This window comes from Ochotona curzoniae, unplaced genomic scaffold (genome assembly GCF_017591425.1).
Source record: "Ochotona curzoniae isolate NIBS_2020 unplaced genomic scaffold, NIBS_Ocur_1.0 contig_883, whole genome shotgun sequence".
Classification (NCBI taxonomy): Eukaryota; Metazoa; Chordata; class Mammalia; order Lagomorpha; family Ochotonidae; genus Ochotona; species Ochotona curzoniae.
Window position 1 is genome coordinate 34867312 of NW_024466599.1, and position 17566 is coordinate 34884877.

Consider the following 17566-nt stretch of genomic DNA (forward strand, 5'->3'; position numbering starts at 1 on the left):
TGTGGAACCCAGGCATGTGATCCAACTGTATATGATGAAGGAGGAGACTGGCTATGATAAATACTCCTCATAGATAAGATGAATAATTACCATAGGACTCTGTAGGGTGAAATTTGTTGGTGATTTTTTGATTAGAGCGTCTTTGACACAAAAGTGATGGGTAATGTCTGATAGAGCAGGTTTAACAGGGGATAGTTCTAAATAGATGATTTTCAAATAATTTGGGCACGAGGGCTGTACCTGTGACTTAACCCTAAAGTGTTGAGTGTGGGAGGAGGGATGCAGCAGTGAAGCAGCACAGTAAACACTGCCTCAGGCAGGTGATGAGAGCTCACACCCTTAGTGATGAGTTACATTGATAACACACACCTTTGGCACTATGTGATGAAAGAGCACTTCAGCTTTGTGGTTTCCCTTCAAAGCTGATAATCCCTGGCTACCCATGAGAAAATAATTAAACAAATCCAAATTGAAAGACATTCGATAACATATCTTGGACAGTTTGGTTCAATGATCGGTGTCACCCTATGGAAGGAAAGCCTAGGACACAGTCACAGTTCAGAGAGGGATACCAAGTGATGATGGGATTGTGAAACCAGTAAAGAATATTAAGGAAAATAATCACATCTTAGTACAGTGTTACGTTCAGGTAGCAGAAACATGCCAGGGTTGATTCCTTTGTTGTGACAAATGTACCATATTAATGTGTTAGCAAGACAGGCACCTGGGTGAGGGGTATATTTTGCATAAATGATAAAGCTATCCTAAGTTAAGAGAAGTCACACTATGTTCCTAAAGCTATACATATGCAGTGTGTGAAATTTGTACACCATATATGAATTTAAAATTTTAAAGCTTATTTTAATTAAAAAATGTTTTGTAATAGAAGCAGATTGGAGCCAGCAAAAATAATATGATTACAAAGGAAAAAGGTGTGATAGCTGGCAAGGAAGTACATTAAGTAAAAAAAGTTTTTATTTCATTTTTAAATTGCTATGATGAGGGTGGTATGGGAGAACTTGAATAAGTTAATGAGGTAGCAAAAAGAAGGAATCCTTGAATAGAAGACATTAAGATCTAATTCCCTATTTAAGAGATTAGTTTTAGGCAGTATAAAGTGCACCTGTGATTACAGGTGATGGTCAGTAAGGCGGATGCAGATGGCAGAGGCTGGGTATATGTTACAGTATCAGTCTCCATTCTTGATTTCCCCAGTAAAAGCAAGGTCTTCAACTAGAAGTGATGGTGAGAAGTAAGTATGGGGAAATGGAAAGAGGGTGTTGGGAGGGGAATCAAAAGTGTGACACAATTCTGTAGGGGTGATAGAAAACAATCGATTCATACCAACTAATGTGAATATTTGGAGGCACTTAGTGCATGCTTTTATGTGAACATGAGTTAAAGCAACAGTGGTATTTCTGCTTTTTGCTTGTTGAACTCTAGTGGAGGATTAAGCCTATGATTGTAAAGCAAAATTCAAATATGTTAAAATCACAAAAATGTAAAAGAAAGAGGAATGAGACAGGGCAAAAACATTGTAGTCTTTCAATTATATCTATGAAATACATAAAATATATCCTTTTTATATTAATATAAAGACTTCTTATCCTAGAATACACATTTAATGGGAAGATACAATAAAGTACTCAATACAAATAACAGTTCTAAGGAATTTGATATATGTTATACTTTCTACTTCATTGTTTATATTTAATTCCTTTTAGAATTTGTTATCTCTTTTCTCTGGAATTTTAAGGTTAGGATATGGGCCTGGCTTTGCTTTGCCCCAACCCTAGCTATTGCAGGCTGTGGCCAGCTGATGGATGATCTCTTTCTATCTCTCTCTCTCTCCCCCTCCCTTCCTCTCTCTTTCTGTCAACTCCATCTCCCTGCCTTGCAAATTATGAGAAAAAACATAAATAAGAAAAGGAAATCAATTTTTGGAGAAATGTATTAATAATATTAATTAATAGAATATATTAATAGAAATGTTTGGAAAGCAGATTTATAAAAATTAATGTACAAATAATAAATTAGGACAGTTATAGGCATCCTTAAGTCATTACTTAAGTAGTGCTTTTTTAAAAAAAGATTTTATTTATTTTTATTGGAAAGGCAGATATACAGAAAGGAGGAGAGACAGAGAAGATCCTCCTTTCCTCGACTCACTCCCAAGTGGCTGCAGTGACTGGAGCTGAGCTGATCCGAAGCTAGGAGCCAGGAGCGTCCTCCAAGTCTCCCATGTGGGCACAGGGCCCCATGACTTTGGGCTGTACTTGACTGCTTTCCCAGGCCGCAAGCAGGGAGCTGAATGGGACATGGGGCAGCTGGGGTATGAACCAGCACCTATAATGGGGTCTCGCCACATGCAACGTTGAGGACCTCACCCACTAGGTTACCATGCCAGGCCCCCTAAAAAGTGTTTTCTGAAAGAAACTTTTGTTGCCACCCTATTTCAAAATAGCTAAGACTAATCATTACCATGTAATTTCTTTTTTAAAAAGTATTTATTTGTTTGAAAGTTATAGTTACACACAGAGAGAAGGATGTTCCATCCTCTGCTTCCCCAGATGGTCATAATGGGCAGCACTGGCTGAAGTCAAAGACAGAAGCCTCTTCCAGGTTTCCCACATGGATAGCAGGGGCCTAAGAGCATGGGCCATCTTCTGTTGCTTTTCCCAGATAATTAGCAATGAGCTGAATGTCACATATGCAGGTGGTGTCTTCTTCCAGTCAGTCATAGTTCCAGCCCTAACCATGTAATTAGTTATCCTTGATGTTTATTTCCCAGTGCTTGTTATGTTTCCTAATTCTTGCTTGTTTTTTTTTTTTTATTTATTTGAAGGAGAAAGAAAAAAGTGAAAAACAGAGATTTACCATTTACTGTGTTATTTTCCAAAAACCCACAACAGATGTGGCTGGACTAGTCTGAAGCAAGGAGCCTGAATTTAATATGGCTCTTCCTTCTTGGGTGGCATTGGCATAAGTACTTAAACCAACACCTTCTGTCTTCCAGGTGCACATTATCAAGGGCCTAGAAGCAGAAGCAGAGCTAGGACTTGAACCCAGGCACTCTGATATGAGATGTTTGTGTCCCAAGTGGTATCTTAACCCATGGTGCTTCTAAATACCACGTGTCATATACCTAAGTGATTGCCATGATCCTTATGACATTAACAACTTTGGTTTTGGTGTAGTTACATGTAGCAGTATCCTGTTCCCTTGAAACAGGTTTTTTTTTTTTTTTAACTTATTAAAAGAAGAGAGAAGAAACAAAGAAGGTGCTTCAGATCTTAAAGTAGAGTCACAACAGCTGATAATTCTTCTTAGTGATATCATATTGGTAGTATATGCTTTTATAACTATAGTTTCAGAAGACCTGTGGAAATGACCAATACTTTGTTTTCATCCTTTATTTTTAGTGTGATTTATATTGATGATCACGTGGCTCTCTCTAGCCTCTTATCTCCCAAATAACCCCTGTTGTTACCAGGCATAATGTTGCTCACATTATGTTAAAAGATTTTATATCTATGTCCTGATAAATATACACTTTGTATTAGATGTAGGAATTTGGCAACCATAGTTTTATGTGTTTTAGCATTTTTACATGTGAATTGGTATAAAGTGAGTTGTTGACGTCTTCTTTTAACTGGCTTTGATGAAATGCAGTGAAAGCCTGTTGAAGTCTTAGATTTAGCTCATTTTCTCATAAGAATGAATGCTGCTGCTTAGCATTGTTTTCTTGCTCATCTAAATTGGGAGGTATTGGTGGTGTGAAGAGGAGCACAACTTCTCAGTTTCTTGCTTTGGGTTAGTCCTCTTGCTTTTGGAAACTTCCTGCTTTTGGAAAGAAGCCTGAAGCAGTTTTAATAAAGTAGATTTTCTAATAGCAATCCTAATATAAGTTGATAGTTATACTCTCAAAGTAATTCCAAGTTTGGAAGGAAAACTTCTGCTTGGAATTTAGAACATACGTTTGAACTATTCCAGAGGAGGAGGGCATTTCCTTTTCTGAAGTTTTTCAAGAATAGACTCTGTCCTCATGATTCAGGTTCCACTGGTGAAGGGATGCAATGAGTCCCACAATGTCATCTCTGCGTTCCTCATTACGTTCTACCTGATGTTGTGGGTGGAAGACAGAAAAATATAATATTAATGACTTTAAAATGAACTGACATCATTTAGTAGTGCGAGGTGGCAATTGGCTTTAAGAGATTTTCTTATCTTGGAAGCTTCTCACTAAGTTTTCTTACATTGGAGATGGCCAGTATGTATTCCATCATTGTGGTTGTTGTTCTTGCTCCATGTGATTGAAATGTTGTTCAAGCTGGCTTCGATTGCTACAGTGCTACAATTTATAAGAGACTGAGAAGTATGGGTTAAAAATATTGTCAGAAGAGCTCAAACTCTGATGGAAGTCGATAACTGAAATTGCTTCATTTATCCCTAACTTCAAAATTACCCCCACCGCATCTGGCTTTGCATTCGCAAATGCCCTTGTAAGGATTTTAGTGGCTGTCATTCAAGAGTAGAGATCATTTAGAGAACTCATTATCAGACAATATTCCCTCTGAAAATGACATGGTATCTACTGTAATCCTAGAGTGTTTTAATCGTCTGTTCTATGCACAGCAATGAAACATTTCAACAGTGACTGACAGCCAATTGATGCAATTCATGGTGATCTTTTGTGTTGACAGATCTTTAAAAAGTCATGGGAAATTACTACTGTACCCAATGAAGCCTCTTCTCCCCCCCACTTTTAACTACCAATATCCTGCAAAACAGGACAATTTTCTCTTTGACTGCCACTGTTTTTTATTTCAATAACATGACATGATTCCTCCTTATTATTAGGATTTCTTTTGATAGACAGAATGTGTTTCCTATCAGTAGTGTTCATTTTAAAATAGAAATTCTTCAGTTTTCCAAATTAACTCTCATACTTCTCTAATTTCCACATTCAGACAGTCTTGCCAGTAGCCACCTTTGTACTCAGGAAAAAGAGTGATTTAATATGATTTTAGTTTTCCTCTATAGAAGAAACATGATTTAAAAAAAATAGCAGAAGGTGGTTTAAGGAATTACTTATTTTGGGTGTTTGTTCCTAGAATCGTTTGAAAAGAAAAGACTGTGCTATGTTGTTTTTTAAGGGAGAAAGTCTTGTGCCCAGAACTAAGTCTTCAGATTCAAACTGGAGTGATTAGACAAAGGGCTGCTGAGCTCTCTGACCTTGGCTGATGCGTCATGGGCAGTACTATGACTGAATTCTACTTCTAGTGTGTCTCAGCTTTTCATTGAAGAAGATTTGTTGGAACTGTGTTTCTAGGTTTTTGTTCTTTGACTTTTTGTTTCAAATGTGACTTTTCCCTAACATCTTCAGACTGGTATTTACTGGAGAAAAAGGTTTTTTATTAGTGAAACCTGTCATCAAAGCTTGTCATTATGAGTTGATACGTTTTTTGAGACTGAATTGTGTTTTATAGCCCTGTTTTGTCTGTTATAGAGGAAGTAAGAATGTACCTTCTGCTTATAGTCTTACTCATATTTTTATTATTATGTGGCATGATATAATGATTCTTACTAAGGTGTAAGTATAACCTTTAGACAAATTTGAAATATCAGTTAATTTAAAGCAATGGACTTTTAAATCATTTTTAAAGATTTATTTATTTATTTATTTATTTAATTATTTAAAAGGCAGATATATAGAGAGAGGAGAGACAGAGAAAAATCTTTCATCTGCTGGTTTGCTCCCCAAGTGGCCACAACAGTCAAAGCTAAGCCAAACAAAAGCCAGGAGGCAGCAGCTTCTTTGGGTCTCCCACGTGGGTGCAGGGTGCCAAGGCTTCGGCCCATCCTCTACTGCTTTCCCAGGCCACAAGCAGGGAGCTGGATGAGAAGTGGAGCAGCTGGGACCCTAACTAGCAGCCATATGGGATTCCAGATTTTTCAAGCCAACTGGACCCAATGAATATTTAACACTGGACCCAATGGATATTTAATCTTAGCAGTATGATTGATTATCTTCTTTGAGAAAATATAAATAGTATTAACAAAATGTTTAATCCTTGCAATCACTCTGTGAGAAATGTTTGTTTCAAAAAATTTTTTTTTAATTTTTCTCATATGTCATTAGAAAGTGACAGGTTTTCCATCTACTGGTTCATTCCACAAATGGTTCCACAGTTCAATATATAGAGGTGAGCCACTTGAAAGCCTTCAACCAGAACCTGCTTTTGGGTCCCCTACATTGGATGCAGGAATCCCAGGACTTGGGCCATCCTCCATTGCTTTTCCAAACCATATGCAGTGAATTGGATCAGAAGTAGAGCATCTGGAACATGAACCAGTGCCCACTTGTGATGCTGGAGCCATGGAAGTTTTATGCTTCCATGCTGGCCCCATATTGACATTTTTTTCATATAAGGAAACACACCTACATGAGTGAAGAAACTTTTTTAAAGCAGTGATTTGTAAGTCATCAATCCTCTGCTTTTTCTGACTTTTACAGCTGTTTTTTTCTCCCATATGCTTATGTCCTTTGTTAATATACTTCTGTCTATTCTAACATCTCTCTGCTGATGATGGCTAACTTTGAAACTGTTTGTGGTTGTTTCAGTTATTTTTGTTCTTTTAGTGAGAATGGCTTATTGACAAGTATTATGCTAAATAGTAATAATATTTGTTCTTAGGCTTTGTTTAACAGAAGAAAAACGTATCTAAAATAAATTGGCAACTGTTTCTACAATAGGGGACTATAAAAAATGTCTGAAGAGGTCATGGAAGACTTCTTGAAGGGAGTCGAGTGAAAGTTCCTGTCTTAACCTAGCTTGTGGAATGTGTAGGTGGTGTTTTCCATCAGGCGTTCATTTCCTTCATAGAGCTGATTCATACTGAGCCTTTCATCATGGTGTGACTTGTCAAATGATGTTAATATCTGCTTGTTTTCTAGCTTGTCCAGATTATTATCAACACAACACACTTGGAGAAATCCTGTAAGTATTTGGAAGAATTCATCACCAATATCACTAATGTCCTTCCAGAGACAGTCCACACCACCAAACTCTATGGCACCACAACGTTCAAGGTGAGATACTGCATAGCACGGAGGCACTGCTTCTGGTGTGAGGTTTGGGTCATTCTACCTAATTTGGCTTTGTTTCTTCTGGATAATTCATAGCATCCTTTTGAGAATCAAAAATTTGAAGGGTTTTTGCTTCTGTATTTCTTTTAGAAAACAAATGCCAGTAGTAGTTCTGAGGATATTAGACTGAAAAGATAAAAATTCTGTGTGTTTCTTTATATGTTACATATGTACACATATATGTGTATGTGTATATCATGAATAATTATTTTTAGGTTGATTTTTCACCACAGGCAGGCAGCGCTTTCCATTATATTTTAGGTAGTCATAGTTATTACAGGAATAAGAATTAAAATTTTTTACTTAGCTATAGTCTCTTGTGTTCTCTAACCAATTTTTAAACTTCCTTATTAGTGAGGAATTTCTGTATCTTGCTACTGTAGTTAGTGATTGTATAGCCATTTTTTAAGGTCAACACTAGTTTTGATCTCATATTGAATTAATTGGGGAAATTACAAGATAGTTGAGCAAAAGAAGGATTAGTGGTAGATAGTTTTTGGAGGCTAAATGCCCTACTTAGATGTTTTAATACATTCCTATATATTGTTATGTTAGCTTACAATAAGAACATGGCAGGAAAAAAGAGGAGGACATCATCTCAATCATTAAAAAGATTAATTGACATATCTAACTTTTGTACACTGAATTTTGTTGTTGTGATTTGTTTTGGTTTTGAAAAACAATCTGTATTTTGAAATCTAGAAATTTATGTTAATACTATATATGGTTACAGTATTAAATCTGTGATTTAAACCCTGCAGTGTCTACTTGTTCTTCTCTTTTATCCTGTTTTTGTGTTTATTAATGCATCTTATTGAGACTGGGCTAAAAAAAACAAATGTGATTATCCTAATGCATAAGGTGTAAAGATAGTAAATATGACATTTGTTGTAAGGAAAAAATACAAAGCTGTCAGAAAAAATTGATTTTTTACCCATGTGATTAGGATCATTGCTGGACAGAGTCATGTTTTCATTGGTTGATCCTGGAGTATTTGTTTCAAGTTATCAATAAAATTACTTAAAATTTGCTATAAATCATATTATGTTTATCATTATTTCAAAAAATTTTTAAATAAAGTCTAAATATACTCATGTCTTGGTATCTGATGGCATCTGTGGTCCCAGGACCTCATGTGGTTACTAAAACCTGAAGATGCTCAAGTTGCTCATGCGAAATCATACAACATTTGTTTATAACTTGTATGTATTTCCCATGTACTTCAGACCATCTCCATATTATACAGTCCATCCAATACAAAGTTCGAAGTATGTGAATAGTTGTTGAATCATGTTATTTAGGTAATAATGAAAAGAAAATTAGCAATTGAGTGAATCCACAGATACAAAACCTATGAATATTATAGGCTAATAGTTTATTAAGATTGATGCTTTTTTAATGAAGGAAAATTATTTTGTTTTAAAGACTTGTTAAAAATTTTAATTGAAAGCGGTACAGGGCAAAAAGGAGAGACAGAGGGATGTCTTCTACATGCTAATTCATTTCCTAGATGATTGTATTGGCTGGAGCTGGGCCAAAAAGCTGGAAGGAGCTTCTTCTGGCTCTCTTACATGGGCACAGGAGCCCATACACCTGACCATGTTATGTTGCTTTCCTAAACATATTAGCAGGGAACTGGATCAGAAGCAGAGCAGCCAAGACTTGAACAAGCGGCAGTATGCCATACCAGCATCATAGACAGAGGTCGAGCCTCTGTCTATGATGTTGGTATGGTATGGTATTATGCTGCAGTGCAAGTACAGAATAATTATTTATTACAGAGGTGCAGAAAGCATGCAAATGTGACAACTGCTTCAAGGAATCCACAATGACCTCAGGTAGTTGTGGAAAATAGAATTACTGTTCAATATTGTATTATTAGGAAGAATAGGTGAGAACACAATCAGATGTATTTCTATTTGCTATTCCATGAAAGCCTCTCTCCAAGAAAAAGAAAATCAAGAAAGACTTTAGTTTAGTTTTAGGTAAAGAATAAGATTAGGTAATTAAAACATGAATTTTATTAATAACTTATTTATCATATGAGGAAAATGTAGAATATAGTGATACTCATTCTTTCAATCTGTCTCAATTATTTTATTTTGACAGCTTTTCCAATTTCGTTTGGAAATTCTCCCAGAGGATGAATGTGTATTTTGTCATTGATGCACATGACAAATGTCAAGGGAGTGTGAAGCCATAGGGACTAAGCAGCAAATTTTGTGCTTAGTGAGGCTATATTCTGCAGATCACCAAGGTCATATTGACAGTCCTTATTGGCAACACTGATTACCTAAAACACACTGAAAGTTTATTTTTACCAGTTCTGTTTCAGAGTAGTTAACTCTGGTCTCAGTATAAACATGGCAATTACAACAGCTATATGTTGTATATTTTCCTAAGCTACTGTTTCCAGAAAATTTTGTCTTACAGATGGAAACTGTTATGTTACAATTGTGGCAGTATGAATCAGAAGGCATTCCTTTCAGAGTTCTCTGTTGTTTCTACCATATGTGATATAAGCAAGCTGGGTTTCTTAGCTTTCCTTGTGTAAGATTTTCCTCATGGGCCTGGAGTGATGGCTCAGTGGCTAAATGCTCACCTAGCAAGCAACAGGAGCCTATATGGGTACCAGTGCATGTCCCAACTGCTCCATTTCCCATCCAGCTCCCTGCTTGTGGCCTGGGAAAGCAGTGATGAATGGCCTAAGGCCTTGGGACCCTGCACCCTTCTGGGAAACCTGGAGCTAGCTCCTTGCTCCTGGCTTCAGCTCTGGCCATTGCAACCATTTGGGGATTGAATCGGCAGATGAAAGATTTTTCTGGCTCTTCTGTCTATGAATCTGCCTTGTCAATGAACTGTAAATAATTAAAAAAAAAAAGATTTTCCTCACTCCCCTTCAAAAGACAATAAAGTTTTTTGTTAATTTATTCCAAGTATTACTATGTGACAATCTTACAGATTTGGGGGGACATTGAAAAAATATTCTTTGTACCTGGATTTAGAGGTCCTGGAACCACAGGATCAATAGGGAATACAGATACTATTAAATCAATTAGAACTTTACATAAAGTACTAATGCACTGAGTCTATTCAATCCTTTGTGAATCCAACCAGTAGTTATAAAGCATCTACTATATACCAAGCAATGTTACAGGAGTGAATAGAGTTTATGTGCTTGTGAATTGATAGATGTTAAGCAAACAAAATGAATGTAGGAGTGCTGTTTATTGTGGTAACTAGGAATCCTGTGTTCCATATGGAAGTATCTGAGTTCAATACCTGTCACAGCTTTCTAAGGCCCTTGGAGGAAGTAGTGATGATGTAGTTAGTTTGGTTCCTGCATCCCTCATGGGACAGATCTGAATTGAATTCCAGGCTCCTGACTGACCTGGCCTAGTCCTGACTGTTGCAAGCATTGGAGGAGTCAACTGGCTGACAGAAGCTTGTTCTGTCTCTACCCCTTGTTTTCCTTTGTTTCCTCTGCCTCCCACCTTTTCTGTTGCTAATTAGTACACAAAAATTTAAAATTAAGATGTTGAAGAGAAAACTTTAAAATTTGAATATGTTATCAGATAGTGGTGGAACTAGTTCATGGGTTATCCTGAATTTGTCTAACAATTAGATTTGAAGTTCTGATTGTATTGGAGTAATACATTACTAGTTTGTGCTAAGAATATGTTTCTAAGAATGTTAGTCCCCTGACATTTCTTAAAGTCTTTAATATGTTAGTATATACCGTGAATGCATTCTACAGATTGGCTCAAACATACACTGTGTAGGAACTCTTTGCTATTGCTTTAGCATTATCTAGAATGGTTGCTATTTAGAATGTGTTTATGGGAGCATCTCCGTGAGGTAAATTTGATAATATAGTGGTATTGTGGATCAGCAGCTTAAGCCATGGCCTACTCACTGAGCTGGTTGGAGTCCTAATTGCTGTTCTTCAGACCCGGGTCCTTACTGATGTGCTTTGGAAAGCAGTTGAAAATGGCTCAAGTACGAGAGTCCCTGCCCATCTATGTAGAATAGAATAGAATTTCAGGTTGCCATTTGGAAAGTGAACAAGCTGATGAAATCTCTCTGTCTCTCACTTTGCTCTTCAAAAATAAAATCAGATAAATCTTTAAAAATGAAATTTGACTATGAAGGAGTTAGAGGTGTATGATTGTAACTAGGAAGAACACATAACATTTAGTGGAAATTTTGGAGTTTTTATAAGCAGCATGAAGAAACTTGTGCCTTAATATTCCCAATTATGTTACTTAATAGAGATATATGTGATATGGCTTGAAGTCATATACATTGTCACCCTTTACCAGCAAATGTGACTGATTTTCCTGTTCTGTATTATTTAACAGGATGCTAGACATGCAGCTGAAGAAGAGATTTATACCAACTTAAACCAGAAAATTGACCAGTTCTTACAATTGGCAGACTACGACTGGATGACGGGAGATTTAGGCAACAAAGCTAGTGATTACCTGGTAGACCTCATTGCCTTTCTGCGTAGCACCTTTGCTGTATTTACACACCTTCCTGTAAGTGACACTTGTTCTTACATTTCCTTTCTTGTGAAAAAAAAAACTTTTAAAATCTAGTTTACTGGAAGAGGTGAGTTTATGCTGTAACTAAGTAGAAAACTTGTCAAAGTATCAAATTTATACCGCAATTTTCAGCCCTTAGTGATACTTAGTCTTCTTCTTGTTGTTTTCATTGATACGGATATTGTTTATTCTGATAATGATTGCTACTATCTCCTCACTTATTTTCCTCCTAACTTCAAGGCAAATAGTATCAAGATGTAGTAAGAAATTTTGGTGGAAAGGAAACTTAGAAGTTAGAAATTCAAGTTTGCATGTTTTGTTTTATTAGTTTAATATTTTTCATAAATTAATTGTGATGACAACATTTTACTGAATTTGAGTCTTATCTGTTTTTGAATTCTTAATTTCCATTTTACAGTTTTGCAGGCATAGGGCTTCCTCCTTCTCCCTCTCTTCACCCAGTACCTTCTCTCCCCCAAATTGTCTCCTGTGTTTTGTAATAAAATAGCCTATCAAGTGTAGTCTTGATTTCAACTTTCTGCTCCTTACATGGGTCATGACACTGTTGGTATAGGCAGTGGTAGAAAGTTTAACATTCTGTTGTCTAGGTTGAGAACCTACTTTTATTCAAGCCGATTTTGTCTTTTAGTTGTGTTTTTTGCTTCCAAATTGTGGTTAGGGAGGCTTCGGCTTCAGTCTCTGCAGATAGTGTTGTCCTGGCCATTTCCCTTAGCCGTTTGGGTGTTGTTCTTCTCTATCTTGTCCTGCCCAGTCTGTGGAGCTGTGAAGGTCAGCAAGCTTGCAGTTTTACTGCAGATGCCTCTGCTGAGGCAGCTCCCAATCTTAGCTTGCTGTCTGGTCTGCTCAAGTTTCCCGGATTACTAGGGCTGCTCGTGTGTGCCACCAGGTCCTTCCTGCTGCAGATGTGCTGTTCACCCTACTGTCTTATTTTGTTCTAGTCATTCCCTGTGTTGGCGACTCAGCTTCTAAGTTTTAGTTCTAGCTGATGTGAATGTGCCTGGACTTTTGTTGTGGTTTACTCTGGGATTCAAGCAGCTGATCCCAATCCAGTTTCTGACCCCCAGGGATCCAGTGTCTTCCTTTGGATTGGTTCTGGTATCTATCCAGGGGTTTAGGATGTGAACCCTCTGGGTGTGACATGAATTTTGCTTTTTTTTCCCTGAGTCCCTCCCTTGGCTGGTTCACTCTCCAGAGGTTCACTCCCCAATGGCTCACTTCCCAATGATGTGGCTACCCCAATCTGGGTGGCTTTTGAGTGGGAGGCTGTGGATGTTCACTCAGCTTTGCCTCCCTTCACTAGTGTTTTGTCCTATGGCTTTTTGCCTTATATGCTCTCTAAGGAGGCTCCAGCTGGGAGTCTGCCTGTTCCTGTTCTATTTGTGGTAGATCCAGATTTACTAGGCTTTTGTCTGTGAGTTGGCATATCTTTCTGTAACTCTCCTGCACTCACCTTCCTCTTAGGCTACTGTTTGCGGTCTTGGTCATTTTCAGCAGATGTTCTTTGTCTGCATAGCTCCTGCTTCCCTCTCATGGCCTCCGTGGTTTCCGGGGAGCTTTGCTTACACCATATGGTGATTTTTTCCTTCTGTAGTTTTGTATTCCACCTGATTATATCTCTCAGCTCTCTGCACTCTCTTCCTATGCTGATTGGCCACCTTGTCCTGAACCTAAACTTCCTTTGTGACGATACAATATGGCTGTCTGTGAACAAGGAAGTGAGCCCTCACCAGAGGCTGGATATGGCAGCTGCTTGGCTTTGAACTGCCCAGCCTCCAAAATTCTTTCCATGTTGTGTCCCTGCACACTGCTGCACAATAAATGGGAATGTAGGGTTCAATCCGGGACTCCCTATTTTATCTTTATTTTTAGCATGGATTAGTCATAATCATTAGTCACTGCTTACTAACACTTTAACTATACTATAGTTTACCTTCATAATGACGAATGTGTATCTGATTTTCCCCAGTTTTTGTTCAAATGATCCTATGTCTTAGAATTTTTTGATTGATGTCATACATTGTGAGTACAATGTATAAAGATTCAAGGTAATACTGACTTCTATCAACAACGATTTTTATTCTTTCCTTTCTGAACTTTGTAGGATCCACAGGTAGTTTGTGGATAGATGCTGATTGCCATAATCTCATCATCGACTGATTTGGGTCAAGTTTGGATTAAAGTTGTAGTGTATATGTCTGTTTTGTTCCTGTTGCTAGGATATGGTTCTACAGGGGTTTTATTAATAGCATATTGTTATCTTTTCAGCACCAGACTATTGATATGTTGTCTGCTTTTCAGAGAAGTCTCATATATTCTGCCTTCTGTCTTGTTCAGTTTTAGAAATTGGCAAATGCTTGGAGAAGTCTAAGAAGTTAAAAAAATTAGCAATTATCAACAGTTGGAAAATGTAAATGTAAATTTACTGCTCTCTCTGAAGAAATTTCAGCTCCTTCTAGACTTGCTTATATATGTCCAAGTTACATATTTTTAAGTTTAACTATGTTTATTTGAAAGACAGAGTTACAGAGAGAAGGAAAAAGAGAGAAAAGGGGAGAGACACAGAATTTTCTACCTCTTACTTTACCCCCCAAGTGGCTACAGCAGTCAAAGCTGGGCTTGCCCAAGGCCAGGAGCCAGGAGCTCCATTCAGGTTTCCTATGTGGGTTCATGAAAGTGCAATAAGCATCCTCTGTTCCTTTCCAAAGCATGTTAGCAAGGAGCTGAATCAGAAGTAGAGCAGCTGGGACTCAAACTGGTACCCATAAAGGATGCTGGTACTACAGATGGCAGCTTTACCAGCTTTACCAAAGCAATGGCCCCTAAAATCATGCATTGCACTTAATTATAAGTATAATGATGTTAGGAGACAGAGCCTTGCAAGGTGATACATTTTGAATATGGAACTCTAATAAATGAAATTAGTGATAACAAAAAGAAAGATAAAAGCTCCAGATAGCTGTCTTCTTCCTTCCATCTTTTGAGAATATAGTAAAAAAAAAAAAAAGCCTTTTTGTGAGCCAGGATATGCATCTTCAAATGATGCTCAATCTTCTTGATCCTTGATATTAGACTTTCCAGCTGCCACAAGTGTGAGAAATAAATTTCTGTTTTTAATAAGCTATGTAATCTGCTATTTTAGAAGTTATTAGCATATATAAAATCAGAAATAATTATGTTCAACATCGTATTGTGTTTTGTATGTTGAGTGTTGGTGTAAATTAAAAAGCTATAAGATTTGTTAGCTCTAAATTCCTGTGTGTTTATATAATGTGATATGTTTCATGCACATACATGCATGTGTGTGTGTATATATCTATATATATGAAAACATTGTTTAGTATTTCTTACTTGGAAAAACAGATTGCAAATTATTATGCTCAATTTGTATCTCTTTGTATCTCTCTCTCTTTCAAATAAATACAAATTGAAAGAAAAGAAGAACTTCCCAAAGCTGTACATTTCAAAGAATTCATTGAATTCACCAGTTACTTTATCTCCTAGAAGTAAATAAGCATAATTTTTTAAAAAGATGTACCTTTTTTCTTTTTTTTGCATAGTCAGAATTACAGAGAGAAGGAGGGACAGAGAGAAAGATCTCCATCCACTGATTCACTCCCCAAGTGGCCACAGAATCTGGAGCTGAGCCAGTCTGGAACTAGGAGCCAATAGCTTCTTCCAGGCCTCTCATATGAATACAGGGTCCCAAGGCTTTAGACCATTCTCTACTGCTTTCCTAGGCCATAATCTGAAAGCTGAATGGAAGTGGAACAGCCGGGACACATACTGGTGCCCATGTGGGATCCCAGGCATACAAAGCAAGGATTTAGCCACTGGACCATGGCACCAAGTTCATATGTATTTCTCCTAAAACTTCCCTTTCAGAATGCTTGATAATTTCTTCATGGAACCCTGTTAGTGGCAAAACAGAACTGTGTTCAAGATTTTGTCTTGTGCATTATTAGAGAAAATTGGAAGGGGAAGTTAAAAGAATCCAAAGGATTTATCTTTTACTTAAAATGAATTTTTTCTTTTCATATTTGAAATTCCTTGGCTGTGGTGACTCTGAGAAAAATTGAGTGATAGGAAATACGTTTGTGGAGAGAACTGAAAGAAATGGGCAAAGAATGTCTTTGTTTCTATTTCGATTGTGAAATTCTTAGTTCCGTTAAGTTATCAGGGGTATTTTGTCATCACATCACAATAGCAGCATACGCTGTGAGTATGTGAGAAACTGAGGGAATGTAGTAATAGTATGAACAAGGGTTTGATATAGGAAGGTGTCTTAAATTACACTAAAGACTAGCCAATGAATAGTAATGTGGTGAAATTACTGAATTTTTGGACATCAAGGCAACCTGCATGTTTTCATGGGACACCCAGATATGATTATAATAATGAAGTTTTCTGCCCTTAGAATTCTGAAATGTTGTGTGTCCTAGGAGTTAATAGATGAGGAAAGTACATAGGCATCTTTTTCAGGTCCAGTTGAATAATTTACAATTACATGCCCAGTTACCCATTTTGCATGCTCAGCATAAGAGCAGATTTTTGAGAATTTATCCATGTTATCTTGAAAAATATCTTTCAGAAAGGCTTGAGAGAGAGGAAATGCTGTCTCAAGTAACAGACCTAGAGGAGGGAATCCTGAATTTGTTTTCTCTGTCTGCTGTTCATGTTAATTTATATGGCCTTGGGTAAGATCTCTGGTAACCCATTCTCGTTTCTGGGTTGTGTTTGGAAATTCTCTTGGTTTCTGTTTCTAGAAGTACAATGTTATATTGTTGGTCTCACTTCCTGGACAATTGTAGGCCGTTTCTAAAGGAGTTTCCTTGTTTGCTTTTTTAAAAATTAATTAATTTACTTGAAAGGCAGAATGACAATTTGAGGGGAAGAGACAAAGGAAGAGAACTACCATCCTCTGGTTCACTTCCCAAAAAGTCCACAACAACCAGGGCTAGGGCTGCCCAAAAGCTGGAGCCAAAAACTTCATCAGGGTCTTCCACATGGATGGATGTTGGTGCCCCAACATACAAGTTTCTGCAGCCCTTCCCATAGAAAAACTCTTGAACCTGAAGTTTCTCTTATCTCCAGTTGATTCTGTGATCTACTGCAGTCTCTGGACCTAGCAAATGAAACTGTCAGTGCCTTCCATAAGGACAGAACCTTCTCTGTGACTTTCAAAACCTTGCATTATGGAAACTTTCATCACACTTTAGTAAAGTCTTACCAGTCCTTTAACCTTCATCCTAAATACTGCATCCTTTGTGACACTGTATCTGTTTTCTGCTAAATATTTATTTTCCTTTATGCTGTTTCTTTCTTTTATTTTCCCTAACCTGATTCTCTGTTGGCGAGTATGCATCATTCAGTTGTGGGTTTTTTTTTTCCAGGAAAAGGGAGGTGAGTAGTTAGCAAATGTCTGCTGTGTTCCAGATATTTTTACATGTGCTATAAGTCATCTGAAAGAGTGAACACTTGATGTAACCTAATCAGATTAGTAGTGCTACTGTATTTTGCTCAGCACAATATGAAAAAGGAGGATATGTACTTTTAAAGGGATGTACCTTTTGAAAGTGATAGGATTAAGCATTTAAACAGACTTTTTTGTCTTGAAGCTCTTCCATTGTGCCATACTACCTCCTGAATTGTCAACCATGTACCTTGTTTTCTGTTCAGTGTAGCATGCTGCATGGAATGGAACACAGTAAATTTTGGTGGAGTTTACTTGCTTTGATAATAAATACCGTACTGCCTAGGATCATGTGTGTAATTAAGAATAGTATGTAGAGTGATGGTGTTGTGGAATTGTGGATTAAGCTGCGTGTGTGATACTGACATCCCGCATGGA

General features: G+C 37.3%; 1 protein-coding gene across 5 annotated transcripts in view; it reads left to right on the forward strand.

Moving 5' to 3' along the window:
- Positions 1 to 17566, forward strand: part of EXOC6B (exocyst complex component 6B) — a 498452-nt gene that overhangs the window by 264895 nt on the left and 215991 nt on the right. For 3 of the 5 annotated variants that reach the window (XM_040993232.1, XM_040993230.1, XM_040993231.1), the window contains exons 17-18: positions 6959 to 7093; positions 11512 to 11691. In XM_040993232.1, the coding sequence (XP_040849166.1) occupies positions 6959 to 7093; positions 11512 to 11691 (315 nt within the window). The remainder of the gene's footprint in view (positions 1 to 6958; positions 7094 to 11511; positions 11692 to 17566) is intronic. The other 2 variants (XM_040993234.1, XM_040993233.1) reach the window with 1 other exon arrangement.